This window comes from Crassostrea angulata, chromosome 8, assembly GCF_025612915.1.
Source record: "Crassostrea angulata isolate pt1a10 chromosome 8, ASM2561291v2, whole genome shotgun sequence".
NCBI lineage: Eukaryota > Metazoa > Mollusca > Bivalvia > Ostreida > Ostreidae > Magallana > Magallana angulata.
The window spans coordinates 49,797,795-49,823,193 of record NC_069118.1 but is presented as its reverse complement, the minus strand read 5'-3'; the positions used below and the strand labels follow the sequence as shown (position 1 = coordinate 49,823,193).

At 36.3% G+C, this 25,399-nt stretch overlaps 3 protein-coding genes across 6 annotated transcripts; 1 reads left to right on the top strand and 2 right to left on the bottom strand.

Annotated features, from left to right (window-relative positions):
* Positions 1–11: 11 nt before the first annotated feature.
* On the top strand, positions 12–10,756 carry LOC128160031 (uncharacterized). 2 transcript variants are annotated; one of them, XM_052823283.1, is made up of 9 exons: positions 12–141; positions 1,120–1,578; positions 2,999–3,251; positions 5,346–5,635; positions 5,904–6,050; positions 6,177–6,514; positions 6,795–8,090; positions 8,302–8,533; positions 8,855–10,756. In XM_052823283.1, exons 2-9 carry the CDS (start codon positions 1,375–1,377, stop codon positions 9,353–9,355), a joined length of 3,261 nt encoding a protein of 1,086 aa, XP_052679243.1. In that variant the 5' UTR covers positions 12–141; positions 1,120–1,374; the 3' UTR covers positions 9,356–10,756. The 2 variants fall into 2 exon arrangements, with proteins under 2 accessions (XP_052679243.1, XP_052679241.1); XM_052823281.1 differs by lacking the exon at positions 12–141 and having other exon boundaries at positions 901–1,578.
* Positions 10,757–13,288: 2,532 nt separating this feature from the next.
* LOC128161209 (uncharacterized) lies at positions 13,289–19,380 on the bottom strand. 3 transcript variants are annotated; one of them, XM_052824434.1, is made up of 8 exons: positions 19,249–19,380; positions 18,365–18,579; positions 18,055–18,104; positions 16,292–16,483; positions 15,639–15,833; positions 15,169–15,369; positions 14,979–15,068; positions 13,289–14,630 (listed from the first exon to the last, which is right to left on the bottom strand). In XM_052824434.1, the coding sequence occupies exons 2-8, from the start codon at positions 18,562–18,564 to the stop codon at positions 13,345–13,347; spliced, it is 2,214 nt and encodes a 737-aa protein (XP_052680394.1). In that variant the 5' UTR covers positions 18,565–18,579; positions 19,249–19,380; the 3' UTR covers positions 13,289–13,344. The 3 variants fall into 3 exon arrangements, with proteins under 3 accessions (XP_052680394.1, XP_052680395.1, XP_052680393.1); XM_052824435.1 differs by having other exon boundaries at positions 18,365–18,565; positions 19,252–19,373; XM_052824433.1 differs by having other exon boundaries at positions 18,365–18,568; positions 19,248–19,368.
* A 365-nt stretch (positions 19,381–19,745) lies between these two features.
* On the bottom strand, positions 19,746–25,143 carry LOC128161210 (uncharacterized). The gene is made up of 8 exons (XM_052824437.1): positions 25,027–25,143; positions 23,144–23,344; positions 22,715–22,764; positions 22,065–22,259; positions 21,752–21,943; positions 21,454–21,651; positions 21,249–21,338; positions 19,746–21,097 (listed from the first exon to the last, which is right to left on the bottom strand). The coding sequence occupies exons 2-8, from the start codon at positions 23,341–23,343 to the stop codon at positions 19,821–19,823; spliced, it is 2,202 nt and encodes a 733-aa protein (XP_052680397.1). The 5' UTR covers position 23,344; positions 25,027–25,143; the 3' UTR covers positions 19,746–19,820.
* Between the last annotated feature and the right edge of the window lie 256 nt (positions 25,144–25,399).

The window sequence follows — 25,399 nt, the reverse complement described above, 5'->3', positions numbered from 1 at the left end:
AGAAATGCTATTGAATAACAAAATGACGCTATTCCTTACGATATGATTGGCCAATTTTTAGGATGCCATTGTTTTTGGGCAATGTTAGTAATTTAGTGCTTTAATCATCAAATGTTCTTCTGAAACCACGCTAGATTGCAGGTATGTACTCTGTTTATTTGTCAGTTTTATGTACATATGCTGAATCTATAGGTATTGTTTGTTTATTACGAAGTCTCTAAGAGTTTAAGTAAATTGAATTCAAAAGATGTTTGAAGATTAGATTAGCAATAATGGTCTGTGTATTTACTATTTATCATTAGGTAATATTTTCTTCTCAATTCATGTCAATAGATCCAATTATTAGACAATTATTAAACACAAAATTATATATACATGTAGAAATCATACAGTCATGAAGAAAAAAAACAAAACTTATAACAGAGAAACGGACATTATTTATTATAAGTGAACTTTTTATTATACAAGATAGATTTAAAAAAGGCAAGAAATATCGTAATGCTCACGTATCTGCCATTTATTTTAATTTATAATGTTCGGTTAAACATTTTGTTTATCGAGGTTAAACATACTTATGACTCCCAATTTAAATCAAGTATTTTAAAAGGAATTTTTTTAATTCAAAAAAATACAAAACGTCAAGTTACACATTTTATATTTCGTGACTAATGACGTTAATTTAAAATCAACTTAATATATAAATATAAAAAGTTAACTATTCTGTTAAATTCATTAGTGTTTGTCCTAAATACCATGACCTCAATATAAATCAAATATCTGACTCAAGATTAACGTACGTAACCCGGTATTCACGGTCTACATTGTATTTACTCATTATGAGGCATGAAAAATTCCAAAATAGTCGTCAGAAGCAAACAGATAACGACGATTCTTGCACCTTTTGTAAGAGAAGCACTGAAGCATAACGTGTATAGCGTGTAGCTATTAACCAAAGGCTGACGATATAACCCCATCTTGTTTAAACGACTTTATCGAATTCAGTATATAAGAATCAGTGTTTGTTTAACATTAAACTGTCCTCTGACTTCGCTAAAAGCTTTTTACTGCATGTGTTTTGAAGTTATTCAGAGCAAAGGAGGAAGTATTTAATAATTGCAGGTACCCCATTATGTAAGACCGAGCGGGAGCGACAAATAGTTGTGTGCAGCGAAGAAAACCGAAGTCAACAGACCTAGGAAAAAAATATTCAAGAACTGAAAGTAGATAAAAATTCAGTCCAACATCGGTTGAACATCTTATAGAAAGTTACAAATGTGAGTTGACATAGGAAAAAAATTTCAAGAACTGAAAGTTGATAAAAATTTCAGTCCATGTTCAGAAAGTTACAGATGTGAAGGAAAAAGAGTTTCCAAGATGTCGAGACGGGACTACGCCATCACAAGACGTGAGGACACCATCAACTACACGGTGAAGGATGTGGAAGAAGCGGATGAGGACGAGGTGTTCGATATTGGAGATGATCTGGAGGTCGACTTATCCGGATTAACGGATATGGACGGGATTAGACAGAGGATTATCATGCACATCGAGAAAGTGAAGGGCAACTATAAGGATCAGGTAGGGAGGCTTGCTTGCTGTCAACTACATCATAGGCGTCGAAACTGGGGGCAGGAGGGGACTTAGCGCCCCCCCCCCTCCTTCTTTTTTTGCAAAGCTAGCCCCCCCCCCCCCCTTTTCATTGCTTCCGACTCCACAGTACATTGGTCTGGGGTGCGTATGTATAATTTATGTAATTACTAGATTATGCGTGTCCTTTCTGTAGGATAAATGTATTATGATATGTAATTGAGATTGTATTTTGCAAATGAAGAATTTTTGCGCAGATCATTTATCAAAAATGTCTTTTCACATGTAAGCATTATTAATATATCAAAGGTTTTATGACTAATTTCAAACCTTGGAGCCTTATCCTTGCCCCTTACATGTACACACGCTTTCCTTCTGTGACAATTTTTAAAAAGAAAGAAAAATGTAACGCAAATCATTCAGTATTATTTATGTTTGTCATGCACTATCTCACAGACAATTCGTTTTTGTTAATCTAATTGACATTAGACCTTTTAGACATTCCCATTCTTGTTTTGAAGAGCCGAAACTTTTAAGGAATGGAAAATCCACATACATATGACGTGTCTCTCTTAGAGGAGCAGTGTCTTATGTTCAACCCGGGCCAACTTAAAACAAACATCAAATATTTGATAAGCCGGTGTTTTTCATAACTGGATCCTTTGGGGGACTTTAAAGCAGTACGCACAAAGCATTTTAAGGAGCTTTGTGAGTTTCAGAACAAATGCAAGCACATTTTTCGTCGTAAAAAACCTAAAAACCATATTTATGTTTTCTCCTCGAGTTCTTTCAGGAAGCATAAAAATCTAAATGTATAATTAAGTTTTTATAAGACTAAGTTTATCCGAAACTGATTTGAAAGATGTATAGTCCTAATTTTAATATCTGAAATATATCTCTTGTTTTGAATTCTGAAGATTTAAACCTCGTTCAACAATAGACATGGCGTCAATTTACGAGTCGAGCATTTAGACAATTGACAACGAGCGCATAAGATTATCTAATCCTAGAATGTAGTTCTAACTGAAGATAAAGATTTGGTAGTTTGGTGAATACTTGCTTGCCAAATATTCTTTGCCAGAAAAACCAACGACGTATTTTTTTTTCACACCGGGTTATGTTTCATCTTCAATGTCCTTTTAAAATCAATTCATTTAACAAGGATGTTTTTACATGTAGATGTGGGGTTGTCATGGAGGGAAGTCAAACCATTCTCCACATTAAAATAACCAACGTTTTTTCTTGTTTAAAAACGTATATGTGGTTATATTATAGAATTAATTTTATAAGCTGCTATTCCTTGACCGAACATACTCTGTATTACAATTATAGTAAAATACAACATATATTTGAGCCCAGCTGTTCAAAAGGCTTCTAAAAGTTCACTGCTATTTTATCCTCTATTTCAAAGACAATAGAGAAACTAGATGACATAGCTAGGGAGGATAAGAGAAAACGTCAGAAAATCGTCGAGTTGTTGAAGAAGATTCAGGGAACTCTGAAGAAGTTCGAAGTCAAAGAAGCCCCGGATGTGCGCATGAAGAGAGGAAGTGCGGCTCTGGAGGAACTCCTTGTGACGGAGGGAGCGATGAAGAACTTTGAGATCGACTTCAACAAGAGAGTTTCCCAAGTAACCGACGGGGAGTGCATGATCGTGGTGTCAGGTAATTTACAGGCTGTGTACGGTAGATTTGTAGTTGATTGCAGAATCAGATAATTTAATTAGAATTTACAGGCGGTGTACGCTAGATTTACAGGTGGTTGAAGTGTCAGATAATTTACAGGTGGAGCGACTTGAATCTACAGGCTTTATACATAGGCGTCGGAACCAGAGGGGGGGGGGGGGCTTAGCCCGTCCATTTTTTTGCAAAGTTAGACCTAACCATTAGGCACATAGCATCATAATCATAGAGTCCCCACCTTTTTTCGCAGGAAAGATAATTGTTCCTAAATTTACCTTAAAAGATGGAAATATGCCCCCCCCCCCCCACGGATTAGGATTTTCATGATTTTGGAATTAGGTTTTCTTTTTTTTTTTTGCTTGTCAAGATATCTGAGAATTAGTCTAGCCCCCCCCCCCCCCCCTCAATTTCAATTTGCTTCCGACGCCACTGTTATATAAGGAATAAGGAATCATTCTTTGAGCATTATGAGATGGTAATTTTGGTCGGGGCTTGATCAAATCCAGTAAAGCTCGAAGGGCTTTATGATAGATTTGATCACCTAGAATGATTCCTTATTACTTAATATAATTTTAAACCATCGTACGATTAAATATTGAAATATAAATAAGCAAACCCCGCTGGCGCCTTAATTTGGCGTCATTTGAAGTTATGGGTTTTATAGTACAAAATTGATACGTAGTGTTATCACAGGCACAGACACTGGAAAATGTAAATGTAAATATATATTTTTATTTTACGTGGAATTGTAGTGCGGGTAATTTACAGGCTGCATAATTTGGACATTATAAAATATCGTTTAGCAGTAAAACTACCTGTGTAATGTTGCAAAAAATGCATCACGCATCTTAGTTTCTTACATTTCTGTGAACAAAAAGTGGGTAACCGCATGCGTCCGTTGATATCAAAACTAAATCCAATATTATAAAACATCCAATCAATTTATACACTATAACGGTAACGGGTTGGTGGACATGGATTAGGCAATAATACAGTGGACGGCTAATTATAACCAGAAAAAGAGTATCTTAAAATCGTCTACCACGGAGAGATATTGCTCACTCCCTTTGTGTAGAGTTGACTCCACGTGCGTGACATAATTGAATTTAGTTTATTTGGCATTGAAGAATTTAACATGTTTAATTAGAATATGAATTTTAACGCTGAATTTCCAGAATAATATAGTTGTTAACATTAGCTGGAAAGCCAAAGAACGAGACTGTCTACAAACCATTTGATCAGAATAAAATGATGCCCTTCTAATGAGCATGACCTTCATTTACCTTAACTGTAGTGGAATTCAGGGTGCCAAGTTCTCCAATTTTTAGATACTTTATTTGAACATTGCAAAACACACATTGAAACCGTTTCAAATTACATCCACTTTTTACTCTTGTTCAAGGCCTTATAGAAGTGTTCAAACACTTAAAGTCTGCAGATCTCTGTTTGATTTAAAGAAACTGCAAAAAATACTTGAAATTTCTTCTTAAAACTTTATTTTGAAAGTACTTTTAAAAAAATGGCTTAATTTTAATATAGGTTAACGTGTATTTCATAAGAAATATTTTGCTCAAGCATAAATGTATACATAACTTAGAAGGATAGATAGTCGACAAATTATAACCCATCAGATCTCTGTTGAAATTTTATTAAAGAGGGTTTTCTAAATATAAACTCTAAATTCTAAAGATAAAAATCTTAATACATGTACTTAAGCTGTGAAATTTCAATTATGTTCTACATCTTTATACAAAGCCACATAGAAACATTCTAACAAGACCTTGGACTTTCGGTTGGACGTAGCTATCTATTTCTTCAGTCAAAACAAGTTAAAAATGACGCGGTTTCAAGCGAAATGAGTAATTACGTAGACTAAGCTCAAAAGCTAGACAAATCTTGTTGATTTCAAAGAGCCAAGGTTGAGTGGCCAGCAGTGAAATAGACAGGACTACGTCACATTGCTGTTTGACACAACTACCCAAAGTCCAAGCTCTTGTTAAAATGGTTCTAATATAGTCTAAAAATGGCCACAGCATTCAGCCCTCTTTAAGTATCTACATGTATACTTTTTTACAGGAGAGACATCTGCAGGCAAGTCAAGCTTCCTTAATCTTCTCCTCGGTGAAGATATACTTCCAGTACATCACAACCCGTGTACTTCCGTCATTACAAAGATTTCCTATGGCGCCAAGCGTCAGGCCCGAATCATCCACATGGATGGAACTACAGAGGATATAGAGGGCATCCACAAAGGAGAACTGAAAGAGAGGCTGTGGAACAAAATTTACGAAACGGACCTCGACAGTCGGGAGAAAAAGTCGCCGACAAGTGAAGTGCAGCTTTCTCTTCCAATCAGTTTACTGAAGGTCTGTGGGAAAAAATGATTATAAATAAGTGTCGATTAATGTATTCATCACAAATAAAAGTCGATTTATTTTACAGTTGATATGAGAAATCTGACTGTTGTTTGTTCCGACTACTTAAGTCATGATAGCTCATGTTGCGATACGCAAGGCTAACATTAAGGTTCTTCCCACTTTGAATTACCAACTAGAATTTGACAAAATTCTAGGGGCAGTATCATCCTTTTTATAATACCGGAAATAAACTATTATCTTTTGTCATTTTCTCCAGAGCGGTATTGTGCTGGTTGACTCGCCGGGTATCGGGGAAAATTCTGCCATGGATTCGGTCATCACTCACTTTGTCTCCGAACATCACATCATGGGTTTTATTTACGTCATCAAGTCGGACAATGCAGGTGGTGTGGATGAAGATAGGGTGAGCTTCCTTAACTTAAGATTATTAATTATGTGCTGTTACAATATCATTACATGTATTAGACGATTTTTTGTAATCCTAAAGATAAACGGTGTGTATATATTTGTGGCTCATTTTTCTTCACAGCTCGGAAATCTGTTAAAAGTTATCATTGACAAACAGAAGAAGAAACTGGACGATGCTACAACACTGTTCGATCCGAAATGTGCAATATTTGTGTGTAACCTTTGGGACAATGTGAAAAGTGACGAACAGACCGCTGTGTATGACTACGCGGTGCGGAAGCTGGAGAATTACTGGCCTGGACTAGTCAAAACTAGTGTCATCCGGTTTTCCGCAAAGCGGGCAAAAGCTGAGCTGTCTCTTGATAGGGATTATATCACCAAAGATTACAAATTATTCCTAGACAATCTTAAAGAATTATTGACCAAAGCCACAGATATGCGGGTCAAATCCACATATAAGTAAGTATTTTCTGTTAAAGTTTACATTCAGTGGCTGAAAATACAATGAAATGCATCATAAAACATTTTTTTTCACTGAGATGCTATGAAATGTGAAAAATGACTTGCTGTGACCATAATGAATATTTAAGATATTAGGCGTTGATTTATAAGGCTATTTTTCGGTGCCCTAGAAAATAAAGAACTGGGCGATGAAACAACGTTTTCACATTTTACATTAACCAAATAGACTGGCCCTGTTGCGCCTTTTTTAAACAATTTTATCTGGCCTTTTTATCAGATGGATGGAAACTGTTTTGGTCAGAAGTGTTCATCACCTGAAAACAATTGTCAAGTCCGTAGATGACACCGAACAGCATTTGAAAGTGAAAATGAAAGACGTGCATGACAAACTTCAAAGTCTACGTCAGAAGTCAAAGGACGTCCTGCAAGATCAAAAATGTCAGATCGAGACGAGTGTGAAGGAGATCTGCCAAATGTTTGAAGAGTTTCTCAGACAGGACGCAGCTCACTTCCGTCTTGTTCATTGGCTGCAGCAAGATCTGACCGACATTAACGCAGACGACATCTGGCCAGACCTAAAGAGGAATATTGAACACAAGATGCTGGAGAGGATTACGGACGAATTTACCAAGTGGGAGGAGGACAACCACAAATGCCAGGCAGTGGAACAGGAAATGTTTAACCAAATCAAGTTTCAGCTTTGTATTCTTCAAGAGGACTTAAATTGCATCGAGGGTGAATTACATTCAGATACCAACAGTGTTTCTTCCGATGATTCTGACGTCGTCACAATGAGGCGGCGAAAATCCTCTTTGCTGAATTTTAAACTTCGACGGCCTGGAGAAACCGATTTCGGAGCACTCTATGCAAACCCTTTGCCGGTGAAGTTAGTGAGCAAATTTCTTCATCCTCTTGACAGTATAACTAATAAACTTCGCCAATCACGTATTTTTGAAGCAATTGAAAACGTTCGGTGGAGCAAAAAAATGGAGGGTTATAAAAAAGAGCCTCTTTCTACCGCCAAAAACATTTCCGAAAAGTTTCTTCAACGGTTTTTGCACTCAGAGGGGGAGTGTGATGGTCAGCTTTATAAGTTTGTTTCCGAAATATTGGACCGTCCCCGGGAATTACTGGAAGTGATTGAAAAGAACATCCCAGCATTGATTAAATCAAATGAAGATTTGCTGGACCACATATCTTACTGCCGTATCAATGCCACAGAGTCGAGAGGAACCTACGAACGCATGATGGAAGATTTAGAAAATCTGAAGCATCATCTGATGGAGTACGGAACAGGGAACATCTACGTGGATGATTTCATGGGAAGGGAGATCCGACTCCGAGATGCCTACAACGAATATGGGGACTCAGAAAACTTCAGGTGTTCAGAAATCATCCTCACGTGTTCCAACAACACTCAGAACAGTAAAAGGATTCCGCGGGGAATATGGACCGCTCTCCAGAGTGCCAGTTTGTACGACGAGAAGGATGAGCAGGAGGACGCCATTTTAATAAAGATTTATCTTCCACTGTCTGGAATTTCTGAACCCTTTAAAGAAGTCACCAAATTAAGGTAAACAACTATAATTGCCATACAAAGTCATTAGGTATTAACAAAGTGCAGGCCGAAATTTATTTCAATAAAAATAAAACGAGACAAACAAAAATTCATTTCTATCATAAAATTAATTTAAAAGATATTAATAGTTTGCTGGTTTTGAAAAAGTCTAACGTCATCCACATATAGTTCCCCGAACATCCTAAATTTTATCATGTATTGACAGATTCCTGCAACATCCACACGTGGCAAAGTTCCTGGGTATCCACCATTCTGATTCCCCGATCCCTGCCTTCATTTACATGGACCACATGCGGAGCCTGAAGGTGTACAAGAACTCGACCTTCCTCAAGATGGCGGAAGAGGTTCCAAGAATTCTAGAGGAGGTGGTTCAAGGAATAGACTATCTACACAGCAAGAAGCTAGTCCACATGGAATTAAATTCTAACACTATTACGGTATGGTGTTACTTTGCGAATTTTACGAGATACTGACTTCCTATTATCTCTTGTTATGATTTTAATACACTTCGCATTTAACCAACTAACTTCTCGGGTAAATTTTGAGAAATTTGTTTTATATAAGTATTCCACACTAAAATCGCGACTTTAGGTTTTACAAAACAATTCATGACTTCTTTTTCACAACTCCTCTCTAGCATAGAATGCAATTTATGTTACCTTCAAGTACACAAATTCATCCTTTTAGGTATGTGGTGTACAAATGTATTTAATTAATGTGGTTTTTCAAATTATTGTCGTTTTGCAATTGTTTTGTAGGTGGATTTTGAAGGAACAGTGAAATTGACAGGGGGATGTCTTCCTCGTTATGCCACCTTTCCCATGGAAAAAGAATCCATCGGCGCAGGGGACTTTGTGTATCTTTCACCGGATGTTCTCAGAGGAGAGTTGTATGTCGCATGCGCTGACATCTACGCTTTGGGACTACTTTTGTACGAAATGTTTCTTAACCTTCGTTGTTTTGACAACCAACGAACCATGACGTTGGACTTGTTTACGAGCAAAGTAGATCCAAAAGAGATGAACAACGTTTCGTCCCTGTGTGAACAGGCGAATATGACCGAATCGACAAAGAACCTCATTTTATGGTGCATAGATCCTTCCGCGGATAAGAGACCCACAATTCAAGTTGTTGTAGAAAAAGCAAGTGATTTCAAATGTGAGCCATGCTTAACAAACGCCCGACGCAGTGTGTTCTCTGATCAAAGACGACACAGAGCGTTGAGACGGGGGACGGTGCGAGCCCCCGAGATTTCTTAAGACTTCCGGACTAGCACTTACGTTCCGGTTTTAAAAATCTGTGGATACTTGAATATTTAGTGAGGGAGAAAATGATCATTGAATTTAATTTCAATTTTTTACTTTAACAGTGTATATTGAATTTAATTTCATTTTTATACATGTACAGTGTATATTGAATTAATTTCACTTTTATTCATGTACGGTGTACATTAATTTACTTAACTCTAGCCCCCGTGAATATGTGTGATTCAGATCATTTGTCTTGATCTTAATACACCGGTATTTCATGTACAACGTTTTCTTGACGTGTCTCAGTTTAAAATTCATTATAATTGCATTCAATTACATTTTGAAGTACATCATTGTCCAATACATAAAGAAGTTCATATACATTCTTGTTCATTACAGTAATGATCTGCACTCATGTGTAAATGTGAAACCGGTATATATTCTATTTTGATTTTAAAGATTTACTTTACATTATTTGCCGCTGATGAAGAAAAATAAAAATCACAAAATAAATATAATTGTTCAAAAGCTTTACAAACTCTTAATCAATAATGGATATCATCACCAACTGAATCGAAATAAATGTTCTACAAATATTTTTAAAACAGCCTAGCTTGAGTGGCGCCCCAATTATATATATATAAAAGAATAGTTCTTTTATTTACATTAAATACACATGCAGTTTAAAATCATTCGAGTGTACTGCAAACTTCTTAACCTGTTTTTTACTTAGCTATATGATTGGCTGTGTGTCAGTCAATTCGATTTCTATTCAAAACTATTTAAAGAGGGATTTAACTTCCGGGTTCAGGTGCCAATTCGTTAATATGATAGGAAATCGATTTTGCCAAATGACATACTGTTTCGTTCTTATGAATTGAATTACAGGACCAAACCAAAAATTATATACACGTGTTTCTAAGTTTCAAAAAAAGAAGAGTTTGTGTTTTAAAAATCAACAACAACAAAAAATCAACAAAAATATAGACAACATTAAACAGTTGATTTAATACCAGTTGGAATATGGATAAAAAAACCAGCTACATATTTTATCATTTTTGTGCAGAGAAGTTCGTGTACGTGTTCGTATATACGACCTTTACATACATTTCGAGTGTCTGAACCTACATTTATAGTTAAAACAGAGGTATTATAAAAGAGATTAAATAAATTCTTGTTTTGTGTGTAGAATTTTTATCATTAAAAGGTTTTATTTAATTCAAATGCATGGATAGTTAATATACCGTAGATAGTTTGAAACGTTACAAGGTGTTTTTTTTTCTTTCAAAAACTCATCATTTCAATGTTACCCGTCCATCCTTGGTTATACTAGATCATTATAATGTCATTGTGTGGATTTTGAGTATATGTAATAATCCGAGCAAAATAAAGAAACTAACTACTTCCTTATCCTGAATCGACCAATCATTGCAAGGGTTATTTTAATTTTCCAGAGGCATCATTCTCTCAAAGTTAAATCACGGTTCATGTATATTTCAGTATATAAATTCATGTACATTTGTATAATACATGAATTTGGTCTTCATCTCATGAATAAGAAAATATTTTTGACTCTGTGAATTCCCACTTTTATTGCCGAATGCAGACGATAAAAACATCAATTAACATGTTGTTTGAAAACGGCTATAGATCTCAGGCAGCAATCGTTACTATTTAACGACCAATACATGTATATTTAATCATTTCAAAACAATCAAGGAAATCCCTTGAAGAGGTTATTGTGGTGGGGACCAGGCACTAGTTAACCTTCAAAGTTTCTCAGAAAAGTGATGTCATGTTCTGTGACTTTTTATTTGCCTATACTTTTGGAATTCGATTCCAGGAATTTCTATAATGATCCTTACTTCTAAACTTAACAAGAATAATTAAAGGGAATGTCTGCGAGTCTTTTGATTTGGTTCGACCGTGTAACGTACGGAGTTCTAGTACATGTAATATATGATCATACAGGAATTACCCAAAAAAATTCCTTCCAATTCAGCACTGAGAGAGAGAGAAAGAGAGAGAGAGAGAGAGGGACAAGGAGGGGGAGAGAGAGACGGAATAAGTAAACAGTATGATAAGTAACAGAAAATTGACCCTTTCCGGAAAAATAAATCGAGACCTGCAGTAAAGGGAAAGATCTGCCATACATGTATATGTACTACAAGTATATACTAGGTGAACCTTTGATATAAACGAGGCGAACCCCTTTTATATTTGCATTTTATTCTCTTTTTTATGGTGTATTCTCATTGAAAATAAATCTCTACAAGATTTAACAACCATAAACACATAACGCCTGACGAATATTCAGACGTCTGGACTTTGTTGAAACTAATTGAAGGCTATAACAATTTACATGAAAAAATTACATAATTCATGTTTCATTATCGGTGGTAATTTGCTCAAAGTTGCTTCTTTTATTCTTTGTATCGTAAAGTCTCATAAAAAACCCCAACGTTATCAAATTTTATACTCAATTTATGTTCCGGAAAAAATATGTTTAAAATATGAAAAAGGACGGTGATTTAACTAAACTGTAAATTGTCATCAAAATCACCTTGAAATGAGGATGTAATACTGTATTGGGAGCTCTGCAGTTTTACCCCTTTGTATTTTTAAATACTAGTACTGGTCGAAAATAAGACCTACAAAGATTGTATTTTAAAAGCATATTCTAAGATGATATGGCTGGTAGCAATAATATTTTAATTACAAATATAAAAGGTAAGCTGTCTTGCCAAGGTTTAGATATTAAAATTCAAATCAATATGGAATTCATTAGATAATAAAATGTGGAATTTTTGAGTATCTTCAAGCTTTGATGTCTCAAACTCACCAAATAGTTTCCTTTATCAACATTTCATAAATACTTTCAGTTTACAATCTTATCTTTAGGGATCGATTAATCATAATGGCAAAGATGTATTATAGAAGAATTTGGAACTTCTTTTCACTTTTTTCCGCAGGAGCTGGGTGTAGGGGAGGGTAGTATACCTGGATGAAAACCCTGAATCCGCGCCTAGATTAGTTGCATAATTTTGATGCACGGATTGATGGGTGACAATTTTAAAACTAGTATTTGTCAACGAGTGAAAAAGTACTTACAATGTCCGTTTAATGTATTTAAAAGCGTACAAGTTTCAAACACTTTGTTAAGGTTTCGAGACAAAATAGCATTTTGAGGCCAATTGTTCGAATAATTTAACATCATACATTGTGCTCGTGCTTGGTGTTGAATTCTTGTTAGTCTTACAATTTGTTTGTAATAGAGAAGGTGTCCATTTCATTTTCCTGCAGACTTATCAGATACAAGTATCTGTCCGTCATGGATCGGTAGCCATTAATTAATTTTTTTCTACTTCCGGTACACTTGTTCTCGTGGTTTACATACCGTACCTATTTTTTGCAACCCGTGCCTTACCATGTGCTCATTGTCCTAAATACAGGGTTTTTTATTTATTATATATAAACATTTCTTTACTAGTAGATGAGATATGAACCACAAAAAAATCTACTATCAACAAGGAAAAAATTTATGAGGATTAAAGTTGAAAAAATAAGTGTAAGATAAATAATTGCTAATTAAAAGATTGTAATTCATTTCAAACCGAAAGTTGGCTTAAATTTGTTTATAAAATTTGAAATATGTTTTCCAATTAGGATTTTGTATGAATCTTTTCAATTTCGAAAAAAAACCTGGTGGAATTCTTCAAATAAATTGTTGTTGAGATAATTGTTTTAGAATTGTTTTTTTTTCAGTTGTTAAGGCACCAAGCGAGGTAACTCCTTTACAACTCATTCCGTGTTAACTGACAGGGAAATGAGAAGAGGTTGTAGATTTTTCTCCAAGAAAAAGAAATAGTTTAAGCAACGCATGGGTAATTAACCTGAAATATCCAACACGTAAAAAAATAGTAGACACCAAAATCCCTGAACCTCAGTTTTTATCAGAATTTAATCAGAATTTAATCAAAATTCGAAAAGCACAAAGGTTAGATTATCCCTGGACTAACCATGTTCGCGGCATAACCATACCCGTCGTCTCGGCCGCGACCATGAATCAACAAACCAAATCTCGTTCCGTCTGTGGTTTCAACTTGATGAGCCCCTCCAGCTACTTCAATCACCATGGTAACGTACTTCGCTTCCGCTGTGACGTTAACGGAAGCTTCCGATACAACAGAACCAGACGGAACCGGTTTGCTGTTCAATCGCAGTGAACTCTTTGCCTCTGATGGAATGATAACCGTCAAGAAATTTTCATTGTATCCCTTTGGAACAGCAATATAGTATTGGTTAATGTATTGTTCCAACCCCGGAATAAGCGTCATATACGGATCGCCGGCCGTCCGTCTACCGAGGCGGACAGCGAAACTTAGAACAAGCACGCCGGCGTTGGCTTTGATGACGGTGACGCTGTTATCGTTTACTGCTACGTCATAATGGCGGGTCTTCTCCACTGTCGCCCGTTTAGTGGTACCATTAACTATGACCTGGAGATAAGTCTTGGAGTTGGCGACTACTCGCACCATTCCACCTGTTCTTCTCAGACTGGGCGCGACAATAAATGTCTTGTCCAGATTGCTCGTCGGAGGAAGCTGTTCGACAAGATGGCTGCAGTACCCGAATCGTTTCAGTTTGTTACACTTGTTTCCGGCAAAAACCGCTATGGGTTTGGATGACTCGATGACAGTACCTGTTAGATCTCGGTTATGCGAGATTTGGAAGTCTTCCATCTGTTTCATATCAAACTCCATCTTGTGTCCAGTTTGGTATCTCTTGTTGTTGAAAACTAGCACGCGTCCGTCTGCTATATTAAACGTGACTGTCACCACTGTGTTGTCCTCTGCCGCCACGAACGCCACCTGGCTGTTGTAATCAGATATATCCGGACTGTAAGGAGCAGACGACCCCACGATGTACCGACGTCCAAGTCTCTCCACAGGAAGAATCAAGCTGCTATCAGAGGAGTACCCATCAAAGCTCATCGCAAACAGAGATACAGTCTCGGAAGTTTCCACCATTATTCCCTTGTGCTCAGTCTTAAAATCAAGCGTTCTCATCGCTATAGGAACATCCATTTCCGTCTGACCGTTCTGAATTTGAAAAGACTTGTTCATTTTTTCTTTCAGCTTGGGAGAGAGGGATTTTGAGGTTTTAATGGTTACGGTTGTGTTCTTTCTACTGGCGATGTGTATTTTGGAGAAGTGACGGTCCTTGCTGTAATAGTCGATGGCGTTCTCCATGAATAGCACCAAGAACTGGCGCCCACGGCTGCCTATGGGGATAAATATTAATATTAAAACATTATGTTTTCAGAATCGAGATGAGGCAAGTTGTGTTCAAATGAAAATATTGCTATTCTAAAGCATGTTTCCTGCAATTTACCTCTTGATATACTTGACAGATGTCTACATTGGTATATGTTTACACCCAATCAGTGCTGTAACGTCATTAAATATGGGCAATCCAAAAATGTTAGATTTGTAGCTGTCTTCAATTGTAAGAGGTATAAAAAAGCCCGTATAACAAACTTTTCACTTCGAATATCGATTGTTTCTTCTGGTCGTAAAGACAGGGGATGTGAACATTATCGAAAAGCATATCTGCGAATGTAAGTTATTACCTGTGCATGTAAATCCATCTCCATAGAAACCAAAGCTACATCCACAGTTGCCGTACTCGCTACATTTCCTCGCGAGACAACGTATAGAACCTAAGAATAGTTTGAAGAAAATTAAAACAGGTGACAAAATGGGCGTGACAAGTATTATTTTGCAAAAGAAATTAAACTTTTAAATGCCTGAATACCTTACCTTTTTCAGGACAGGCGACATTAGAACTGCATGTTTTCTTAGTTTTCTGTGTGGCTACACCGCGGCAGTCTTTCCCGCCATGTTTTGGGGTGGGTCTATTGCAGCTTCTCTGTTTCTCGTACACCTGTATCCCCACCCCACAGGTAACAGAGCACGGGGTGGAGGCAGACGCCCGAGTCCAATTTCCCCAGCCTCCATCCACTACACGCATAAAAGAGAGGAAATGTTATTTGTTGTTGTTGGGGGGTTTTTTTGGGGGGGGGGGGGTGTTTGCTTGGTTTTTGCTTTTGTCGTATATATCCTTCAACTTGACAAAATTGAGGATGTGATGTGTTTCAAATCAGAAATCTAAGTTTTCAAAAACAGAGTTGCAAAGATAACGCAACGGGAATAAGAATTTGAAACGGAATAGAGCAGATACAGTATACTTTAATTTTTTTTATTCAAATGTCAAACGAAAGATGCTCAACCTGGACAGCCTCTGTTTGTAGAGCATCTTCTAGTTTCGTACTTTCTAGTTAACCCACTGCAACCTCTCCCTCCATATTGTGGTTTCGGGTTGTTGCAACTTCTTGTCGATGTAAAACGTTTGGTGCCCGTTCCACACGTCACAGAGCACGCGCTGGCAGACTGCCAAGGTTTCCAGGAAGACCAGCCACCATTTACTTGAAAGCAATTGTTACAAAACGCGCTTTGTAGTCAAATGTAATGTAGTAAAGTATGAATATAATGTCTAGATGTGAAGACGGTATATTAAAAATATATGACATTGTCAAAATTACATTATTAACACTGGCCCGGTCAATTCAAAACAGATTTAACACAAATTAAATTATCTTGAATTTTTCGTTGTTTTACAAGCTTTGGTACGTTAAAAATGCGTCAATTTTTTTTTCATCAAACTGTTACTGATTTGGTATGAACATATTTTTAGTTCCGCAAGTTTTAAAATCCTAAACACCGCGATTCCCTACATGTACAATGTACATAATATTTGATAACACAAAGTAACCAATAGCACACACAAGAGTACCAAAGGTCAATATACATGTAATATATACTTTAACTGGTAACTCAATATATACTAGTACTACTTTAGAGTGTACAGTTTGGAAGGACTTACTTGGACACTTAGATCTGTAGCAGTTTCTGTATTCGTCACTATAACGCTGACCGGAACAGGATCTCCCGCCATTTTTGGCTACTGGGTTATTGCAATAACGTTTCCTCTTGTATCGCTCTGATCCCGCCCCACAGGTTACAGAGCAAGACGAGTACCGAGACCAGCTGCTCCAGCTCCCCCATCCAGCGTCCACTGGGATCACAAAAGAGGTGCAAACGAATTCAAGGGCATTTTAATTACACTATAGATGATACCCCGCGTAAGCGCGGGAATCAACACTATTATATAACACAATAACATGATATAATGCTTAATACAATTCATTCTGGGGTGGGTTTTTTGGTTCATATTTTGTACATACTTTGTCCGAATATTTTCTTAAGGTTCTCTTTTAGCCTATTCTTTAAAACTAAAATAAAAACACAACTACATGGCTGAGTTTCGCAGCTGACTGGAAAAAAGAAACTTTTTCATTTTATTTCAAACATGTGAATGGGTATATAGTGCGTCGTATCTTTTAATTTTGACCTTTAAGTCAAATTTCGCTATTTCGCTATTATTTTTACCATTGTCCCATGACAGATTTTCAGATCAAAAAATAATATTATACCCCCTTCCCCCAATCAACTTCCCCGTTTTATGCATACATCACTTATTCATATAGTATAGGCCTACTAGACTGTTCATGATTTATAAATTAATGTAGAAGGTTTACTACTCTGCCAATATTTCGTGCCATAAAAAATAAATGAAATTAAATTAATTTCGATATTTTAAAGGGGCATGGTCACGATATTGGTCAAACTTTATTTTTCTGTTTTTATAATTGACAATGCTTTAGGAATGCATTTCTAATGATCAAATGAAATTTGGGTGCCAGTCGATGAGTTTTAAGCAAGATACAGAGCTCACAAGTCTTCGTCATGTAAACAAGACTCATGCCCTGTTTTTGTTTACAGTGTACATAGGTTCAATATACCAGTAAAAAATCTTTATCAAGCTGATTTGTCTATCTTCTTATTCATTTTAAGCATAAATAAACAGTTACTAACGATTAACACATTCATTTGAGGTCTAAAACTAGAATTTTCACTTCAACATTCAAAAAAGTAAACAAAAGCTTTGTTTACATAGTGAAGAATTGTAAGCTCTGTAACTCGCTTATAACTCAACAAATGACAATCAATTTTTGGTTGCCTATTAAAAATGTCTTACTGAAGCATTATATATATATATATATATATATATATATATATATATATATATATATATATATATATATATATATATATATATATATATATATATATATATATATAATTTTTTTTGATGAAATCCAAAAAGATGACAAATGAGTAATTTGGATAATCAAGTAGATAATTGTAAATGAAATGTCCAAAGGAAAAAACACAAAAACAGGAGCAGAGCAAACTCGGACCTCTTCAAGAATTGGAAAGTTAAATGAGTTCTGTTTGTTTGAAAATAGAAGATAACGATAAAAGTAATAACTAAACCAAATAATACCGCATATACACATTACATAATGATAAAGCAGGACAAAAAGAGGTGTGTGTGGTCAACAGAATCCGTCAAAATCTTTTAAAAAAAAAAAACCAAAAAATTTAAAATTGTAATGCAAGCCAATAAGTTCTATATAGTTTTAATATTTGTTCGAATTTTTGAAAATCTTTTCTTTACCAGAGATTTTAAGAATCTAAATTATCCATGATTATCAAACCCCTTATAAAAAAAACAATTCTTACCGGGGCATGTTCTTTGACAACAGCCGTATCCAGACTTATACTTTGTAAAACTGCAAACATGAAATGTTGATAAAGAATAGTCTAAAATATTGTGCATTTTTTAATACACACAACATAAAACAGCCAAATTGTGATTTGAAAAAAAATATCGTATAATTAAGATACTGATTTAATTGAGAAGGAACCAAAAAGGTTATTTTTTCATCATGCATGATGAGAACATAATATACTGATTAAATGATTCGAGAACGTGCAAAAAGAGTTAATTTTTCAATACTGCATACTAATGAGAACATATTAATGTACTGACTATCCTGTGACACATCGTTTTCCCCACATAAATCCACATTTGCGCGTGAAATATCCCGTCTCAGTTAGTGTTTTAGTACAGGGCCTAGTTCCGTATCCGGTGTTCTTGTTATCGCAATAATTGAGACAGTTTCCGGTTGCTAGATTTGTCAACTCACAAAGAGCAAAGACCAGTAAAAGCAACGAGATGTGCGTCCGCATCGTTCTAAACAATATAAAGGAAGAAAGTATTAAAATATGGTTCTTAACTTTTTTTTCTCTAGAGATATTGACATCAGAAGGACGGAGAATTCCGATAGCAAAACTGGCACTGCTTTCCAGCTTAAAATTTAACCTGACTTTTTAAAAAATAAAACATTATGTTAATTGTCTAACAAGATTTAAGATACACAAGTGTCATGCATCTTTGTAAGAGTTTATTACTCATGTCATTTTTTAAATACCTTGATGCATAGTCCGTTATTTTTTTCAGATCGCAACACCTACTAGTATATGACAAAATGATATTACTTATTATTGATATATCAAGGAAAATCTTGTAATTTTTCTGTAATCATTCTTGCAGTTATTATTTTAACATCCATCATATTGATAGAGCATTATGGTTCATTATTGTTAATATTATGGGATGTAGTTAAGTAAATCTCCATTATAGAATCGGTGTAAAATTATATATCTTGAAGTAAAATTAAAACATCTTCAGAAAGGTTGGTTGCATTTAACGAGACAGAGTACTTGTCTATTCAAGAAATATCATCAATATATCTAGGAAAGAAATAGTTAGATTCTGTCTCATAAATTGAATATTAATGTGTTCAAAAGGTTCAATTATGAATATATTTTTTAATATTAAGTATTTTGATGAATCTGATAAAATGTTATACTTATCTGCTGTGTTGACTCTGCCCTTGCAGGCTACAACCGCAGTGGATGCTGGGATTTCTCGGTAATGGTCACGTGATACCCAATTGGTGTCAAATTATGTGATGCTTGCATGCATCAGAATCATTAGTGAAATGGGACGCGGGAAGTTGAAACATCTGTCACAATGTGACACGCGCTCGGATGACAAACAATAAAACACAATGCCTTTGGCCTTTAACGCCCACACAGATATGATTCGCATTTCTAAATTTTCGGGAAAATATGGTTTAATAATTTTCAGTTTGCAAAACCAAAATTACAACAAAACGGATTAATTTACAAGAAAAAAATGTGTTGTCTAGTCCATTCTTGAAAAAGATAAAATTATTGTTTGTATAAAAAACAAAACAGCATAAAAGTTTAGTTTTTTTTAAAAATGATACAGATTGCTTGTATCTTGAATCAACACGAAATCTCGACATTGAATGATAAATAAAAATTTGGCGAAAAGTGAAAAAGACAGCTATTCTCATTTTATTATATCATTGTAGAATACTTATAAAGAAAAAGATATCGCGAAGTCTCGTGCAGTTTTACGAGAGTTTGACAATGTTGGCGGCGTATCCGTAGTTATCCCCGTCAGATTGCCCGTGCACCATCAGCCCAAATCTGGACCCGTCCGTCGTCTCCAGTCGGTGACCCCCGGGACTGACCTGTAGAACAAGTACCACGTGACCCTCCCGCCACGCTGTAACCTTTATCTCTGAAATGATGCTTTTTCCAGAAATTGGTTTTCCGTCGATAAGCAGTTTTGACTTGGCTTCGGCTTTTAGGATGACAGACAGAAAGTTCTTCGTGTATCCGGTTGGGACCAGTATATAGTATTGACTGAGGTACTGATTGAGCCCCGGTACAATAGACATGTAGGGATCCCCTTGGCCCCCTCGACCCATTCGAACTGCAAAACTCAGGACCATGATTGGCCCATCCGCTTGTATGTAAACAGAATGGTCGCCATGAAATTCTGCGTCATGTGACATGCCTGGTTGCATGACCTTCTCTCTTTTCCCGCTATTTAGATAAAACAATACGCGAGTTTTTCGTGGGGACACAATTCTTACCCTTGTACCACTCGTCTCCAGACTTGGGGGTACAATAAACTTTGAATCCAGGTCAGTGATCGGGGGAAGCTGCTCAATCAAGTGGCTGCAGTATCCGAACCGTTGCAGTTTGTTGCAGCGATTTCCGGCGAACACTGCCACGGGCCGATTGGCATCCACTAACGTCCCAGTAAGGTCGGTTTGGTGGGACAACTGAAAACTTCCGAACATGTTCAAGTTAACGGTCATTTTGTTGCCCGAGAAATACCGCTTGTTACGGTAATACAGGGAAGTATTTGATTTCATTTTCAGTTTAATTGTTACGACCGTGTTATCTTGCAAAGCAGCCACCGCGACTTGGCTTTTGTGTGCTTTATCTCGAGACGAATATGGATCTGTGGACCCAACGATATACTTTGTTCCCAATCTTTCCACTGGCAATATCAGAGTACTGTCAGAGGAGTAACCGTCGTGGTTTAGCGAGAAGACAGACACCGGGTTGGTCGATTCAAGCAATATTGCCTTCTTCTCGGTCTTGAAATCAGTCGTTCTGAACGAAATTGGAATTTTTAGAGTCGAAGCTCCCGTAGACACGGACTTTCCTCGACTGAATGGGAGGGAGCGCAAGTTTTCAGAAGAAGATTGCAGTTTTATGTTACTAGGATCTAGGGCTGCCACGTGGATTTCTGTGGATCGATTGCTTGACACTTCAGATTGCAAATCCGAAATTGTTTCCATGAAGAGAAGTAAAAATTTCTTTCCGCGACTTCCTACAAGCATGAACGATCTGTATCAACATAGCTGCTCTCTCTCTCTCTCTCTCTCTCTCTCTCTCTCTCTCTCTCTCTCTCTCTCTCTCTCTCTCTCTCTCTCTCTCTCTCTCTCTCTCTCGTGGCATATGTATGTAACACATATATGTACCTTTACAAGTGAATCCATCTCCATAGAAACCGAACGCGCACTTGCAATTACCATACATGCTGCAAGTCTTCTGTTTGCATTGAAGGGGATCTGTATTGAAAAAAAAATAGCTTTAAAACTTGCATATATGAGATTTTTAATGGCGTTTCATATTAGATTATGATCTTGGTAAGTGAAATCATTGCAGTTAAAAAATAAAACACACCTTCTAAAGGACAGACCCTCTCTGTGCACTGTTTCAAGGTGATTTCTTTTCGGCTTCCCACACAATATTTTCCTCCATTATTGGGAACTGGGTTGTTGCAACTTCGTGTTCTCGCGTGCTTCCTGACCCCCTCTCCACAGGTCACGGAACACTTGCCGTCTTTGACCCACTTACTCCAAGAGGACCACATTCCGTCCCCTTTACAAAACGTTATAGACACATGAATTCATTGAAAACAAATTAATTACTCATTACTCTTTAGAGACATAATCTAATCATTGACTAAATTTAAACTTACTAGAGCAGGGGCTTCGAATACATGTGACATCATGACTTTTTGTGTTGCCTCCGCTACACGTTTTCCCGCCATAGCTCGGACTTGGGTTATTGCACGTGCGTGTTCGAGTTTGCGTTCTCATTCCTTTGCCACAAGAAACTGAACAGGAGCCTGCATGGGACCAACTGTTCCACGCCGACCAGTGGCCGTCAACTGCGGACCAGGAAACCAAATCAAAAAAATCATTTATTTGAAAATAAAATAAAAGAATAAGTTAAGAGTATAAAATTTATTAGTTCAAACTAAACAGGAAGTAAAGAAATGGTATGCTCACCTTTGCAAGGTCTGATAAAACAGCTCTTGTGTGTACTTCTCTCTGTGTTTTGTCCATAGCAGTCCCGCCCCCCGTTCTTTGGGGATGGTCGCCTACAGGACCTTGATCTGACCAGTGTCTGGTACCCTTTTCCGCACGTGCGGGAACAGTGTGAGTACACTGACCAGCTGCTCCAGCTGTCCCAGCCACCGTTAACTGAACGAATAAATTAGAACTCAATTGAAAGTTGTGTATACATGTAGATCTCAATCGCAACTGCTCGGGCCTTTCCGGCAAGCTCCGAGCTAGCCGGAAAGGCTCGAGAAGTTGCGATTGGTATAGATCTATGGATTTCACTTTCTTTGACAGCTCGGGTGTTCGCAAGGTCAACAATTCGAGTTATCTTAATTGTTGAGTGTGTTAAAACTTCAAGGAATTCCGACTGATGAGAATCACGGTTCCATGCAGCCGGTTTGGATGATTGTCAATAATCATCCGATAGTAATTTTCATTTAAATGGTACTTTGTAATTATTATTCATATCGTTCAAATTACCTCTTGGAAAAACGACTACCCGACCTTTCAATGAAACAAAATAATCTAGATCGTCAATGGCCATATCTAAATGACTGTGCATACAATGACTGCATTAGAATAGTTGTGACCCATACCTTTGCATGTTTGTCTGCAACACTTATATCCTTGAGAATAGTACATGTATCTAAACAAAATAAAAAAAATATTTCAGGTATTCACATTCAATTTTTTTTTTAATTGAAATTGTTTTAATTCACGTTATTAGTACCTTAACTGTTCTTTGTACATTCAAATTTTTCAAATTTTAAGTAACACCATTATTTTCAGGAATTTGAATCTAATTGTGTCATGCAGGGCAAACCGTAAATCTTCATTTGAAGGAAAATAATATTTCAATTTTATTTGTGTGTGTGTGTGGGGGGGGGGGGGGGGGGGCAAATCACATTGCATGTAAGTAAACAGAAATTGAACTGGTTCTTTTGACAAAGTCGTCATATTTAGGAATGATTTCTGTCACATTTTGACCAGGACCCGCTGTGTCTAAGCTGTATTTGCATACGTACGATCCCTTTTCGCAGCGACTTCCCCAGAGAAATCCACACGATTTGTAATTCATCCCCTGCCGAGTCAGTTTCGTAGTGCATGGTTTGGTGCCCTCCCCCGTATCGTATCTGTCACAGTGGTCCCGACACGTTCCTGTTACTTCTGATGGTTCCAGACTTAGCGCAAAGAGAACGACGAGCGCCGCCGTAAGACTCTTCATCCTGTTGGCGATTCAGAGAAAAAAAGGGTATCACCCTTCGTAACCGTTTTGTGTATTACAGATTGGGGACTTTTTTCCTTCTTTTTTTTTAAATTTGAGTTGATGCATATAAATTGTTTATTGTCGAAAAGCGGTTTTGGGGTGTGGTGTTGTTTTTTTTTTTGTTTTTTTTTTTTGGGGGGGGGGGGTGCAAATTCTGACTTATTTTAGAGGTTATTTGTACATGTAGCTATAAAAACAAGAGGCACGCAGACCTTTATAATCACCTGCGTACCATAGCCCTTAGATTCAGAGTCTAATGTTTGCATTTAAGCTTCCCGACACTGGGGCCATGAACTTCACAGATTAAATAGGACTTCTCGTGCATTTGATTTTTCTCAAATATGTACATGGGAGTAGAAAAGGATATTTACTAAGATTTAATACATTTTCACTACTAGTATATGGCTATATTAGCCCCACCCTGGGGTATGAACCCCTGACTGTGGGGTGAGCATGGATTTCACAATTTTGGTAGAAGGCTACATGGACATTATAACCATGCACTTATTTATTTCCAAATTGTTAGGGAGTAGAGATGAAGATTTTTGAAAATTTGGCTTTTATTGTTTATTTAACCAAGCCCATGAATTTAGCTTCCTCTTATCCTAGAAATGCGTCACGCTAAAAATGGTAACAATTGGCCTCGTAGTCTTCAAGAAGTAGTTAAAATTATAACATTGTGAACGGACGACGTATGACTCACGATGAACGACGCACGACGACGGACGAAGACCAATTTCAATAGGTTACCTGAGTGACTCAGGTGAACTAAAAATTAAATCGTTAAACTTGCACCATTTTATTCATAACGACGGGTCCGTTTTCTTACGAAAAATTTTTAACTATAAAATCAAACAGTATCAAGTAAAGTTAACATAATTTATAATTGCATGCAGATAGTATTTATTTAAAGCGGCATGGTCACGAATTTGGTCAAAAATTATTTTTCCGATTTAAATATTTACAATGCTTCAGAAAGACATTTTTAACAGGCAGCCGAAATGTGAGTGTCATTTGTTGAGTTATAAGTGAGTTACAGAGCTTGAAATTCTTCGCTATGTAAACAAAGCGTTTGTTTACATTTTGAACGTTGAAGTAAAAATTTCAGTTTTAAACCTAAAACGAATTTGTTAAACGTTAGGAACTGTTTATCTATGCTTAAAATAAATAAAAAGATATTCAAATAAGCTGGAAAAAGGTTTTTTACTGGTATATTGAACGTATGTAAACAAAAACAGGGCACGAGCCTTGTTTACATGACCAAGAATTGTAAGCCTTGTATCTTGCTTATAACTCTACGAATGACTCTCAAGTTTCATTTGATCATTAGAAATGCATTCCTTAAGCATTGTAAATAATAAAAACATGAAACATAGAATTTGACCAAATTTGTGACCATGCCCCTTTAAATTGTGTTAATTGTTTGACAGTACATTTTACGGCAATATAATTAAGATGTACATTCTATACACGTATGTAAATAAAATGGTCCAATGTATCAAAATTAGAAACACAACAAAGGCACTTATTTCTCTGTGCGAAAGTAAAATATATAGTAAAATAAATATATAATTTTTTTTATTTTAAAGATTTTACATATTTTTAAGAGTCTTAGAAACATAAATGTTTCATAAAAGTTACCTTTACAAATCTGATGATGAGGTTTTCACGGACTGCGCGCTGGGTCAACAGATTATTTTTCCCTCAATATTCATCGCGTGTGGCGATTTAGTTGTTGTCATGCAAAAATACCATTAACTGACAAAATCGATAAAAATATACACATGGGAAGTTAAACAACAGTTACTTTTTTTAGACATGAAACTTATTATTAGATTCTTATTTTTTTGGTATGTAAAAATCTTCATCAATAAAATAACCTATTTAATTTTAAATACATGTACATGTAATTGATGTGTACCCGACTTACTGGACTTGGGCAATGAATCGAATTATTGAAAAACTTTTATCAAGATTTACACAGAAATAATATTTTAAGGAGGCTGATGAGTCA

What these genes read in the sequence shown, in the direction of transcription:
- LOC128161210 (XM_052824437.1), bottom strand. Translation starts at nt 23,343, where the DNA reads ATGAAGAGTCTTACGGCGGCGCTCGTCGTTCTCTTTGCGCTAAGTCTG. An exon ending in TTGCAGACAAACATGCAAAG is followed by an intron (nt 22,260 to 22,714) that starts GTATGGGTCACA and finishes TTATTCGTTCAG; the next exon opens with TTAACGGTGGCTGGGACAGC. An exon ending in AGATGGATTCACTTGTAAAG is followed by an intron (nt 21,098 to 21,248) that starts GTACATATATGT and finishes TCATGCTTGTAG; the next exon opens with GAAGTCGCGGAAAGAAATTT.
- LOC128160031 (XM_052823283.1), top strand. Translation starts at nt 1,375, where the DNA reads ATGTCGAGACGGGACTACGCCATCACAAGACGTGAGGACACCATCAAC. An exon ending in TTCCAATCAGTTTACTGAAG is followed by an intron (nt 5,636 to 5,903) that starts GTCTGTGGGAAA and finishes CATTTTCTCCAG; the next exon opens with AGCGGTATTGTGCTGGTTGA. An exon ending in TAAATTCTAACACTATTACG is followed by an intron (nt 8,534 to 8,854) that starts GTATGGTGTTAC and finishes ATTGTTTTGTAG; the next exon opens with GTGGATTTTGAAGGAACAGT.
- LOC128161209 (XM_052824434.1), bottom strand. Translation starts at nt 18,564, where the DNA reads ATGCGGACGCACATCTCGTTGCTTTTACTGGTCTTTGCTCTTTGTGAG. An exon ending in CTACAGATCTAAGTGTCCAA is followed by an intron (nt 15,834 to 16,291) that starts GTAAGTCCTTCC and finishes ATTGCTTTCAAG; the next exon opens with TAAATGGTGGCTGGTCTTCC. An exon ending in TGTCGCCTGTCCTGAAAAAG is followed by an intron (nt 15,069 to 15,168) that starts GTAAGGTATTCA and finishes AACTATTCTTAG; the next exon opens with GTTCTATACGTTGTCTCGCG.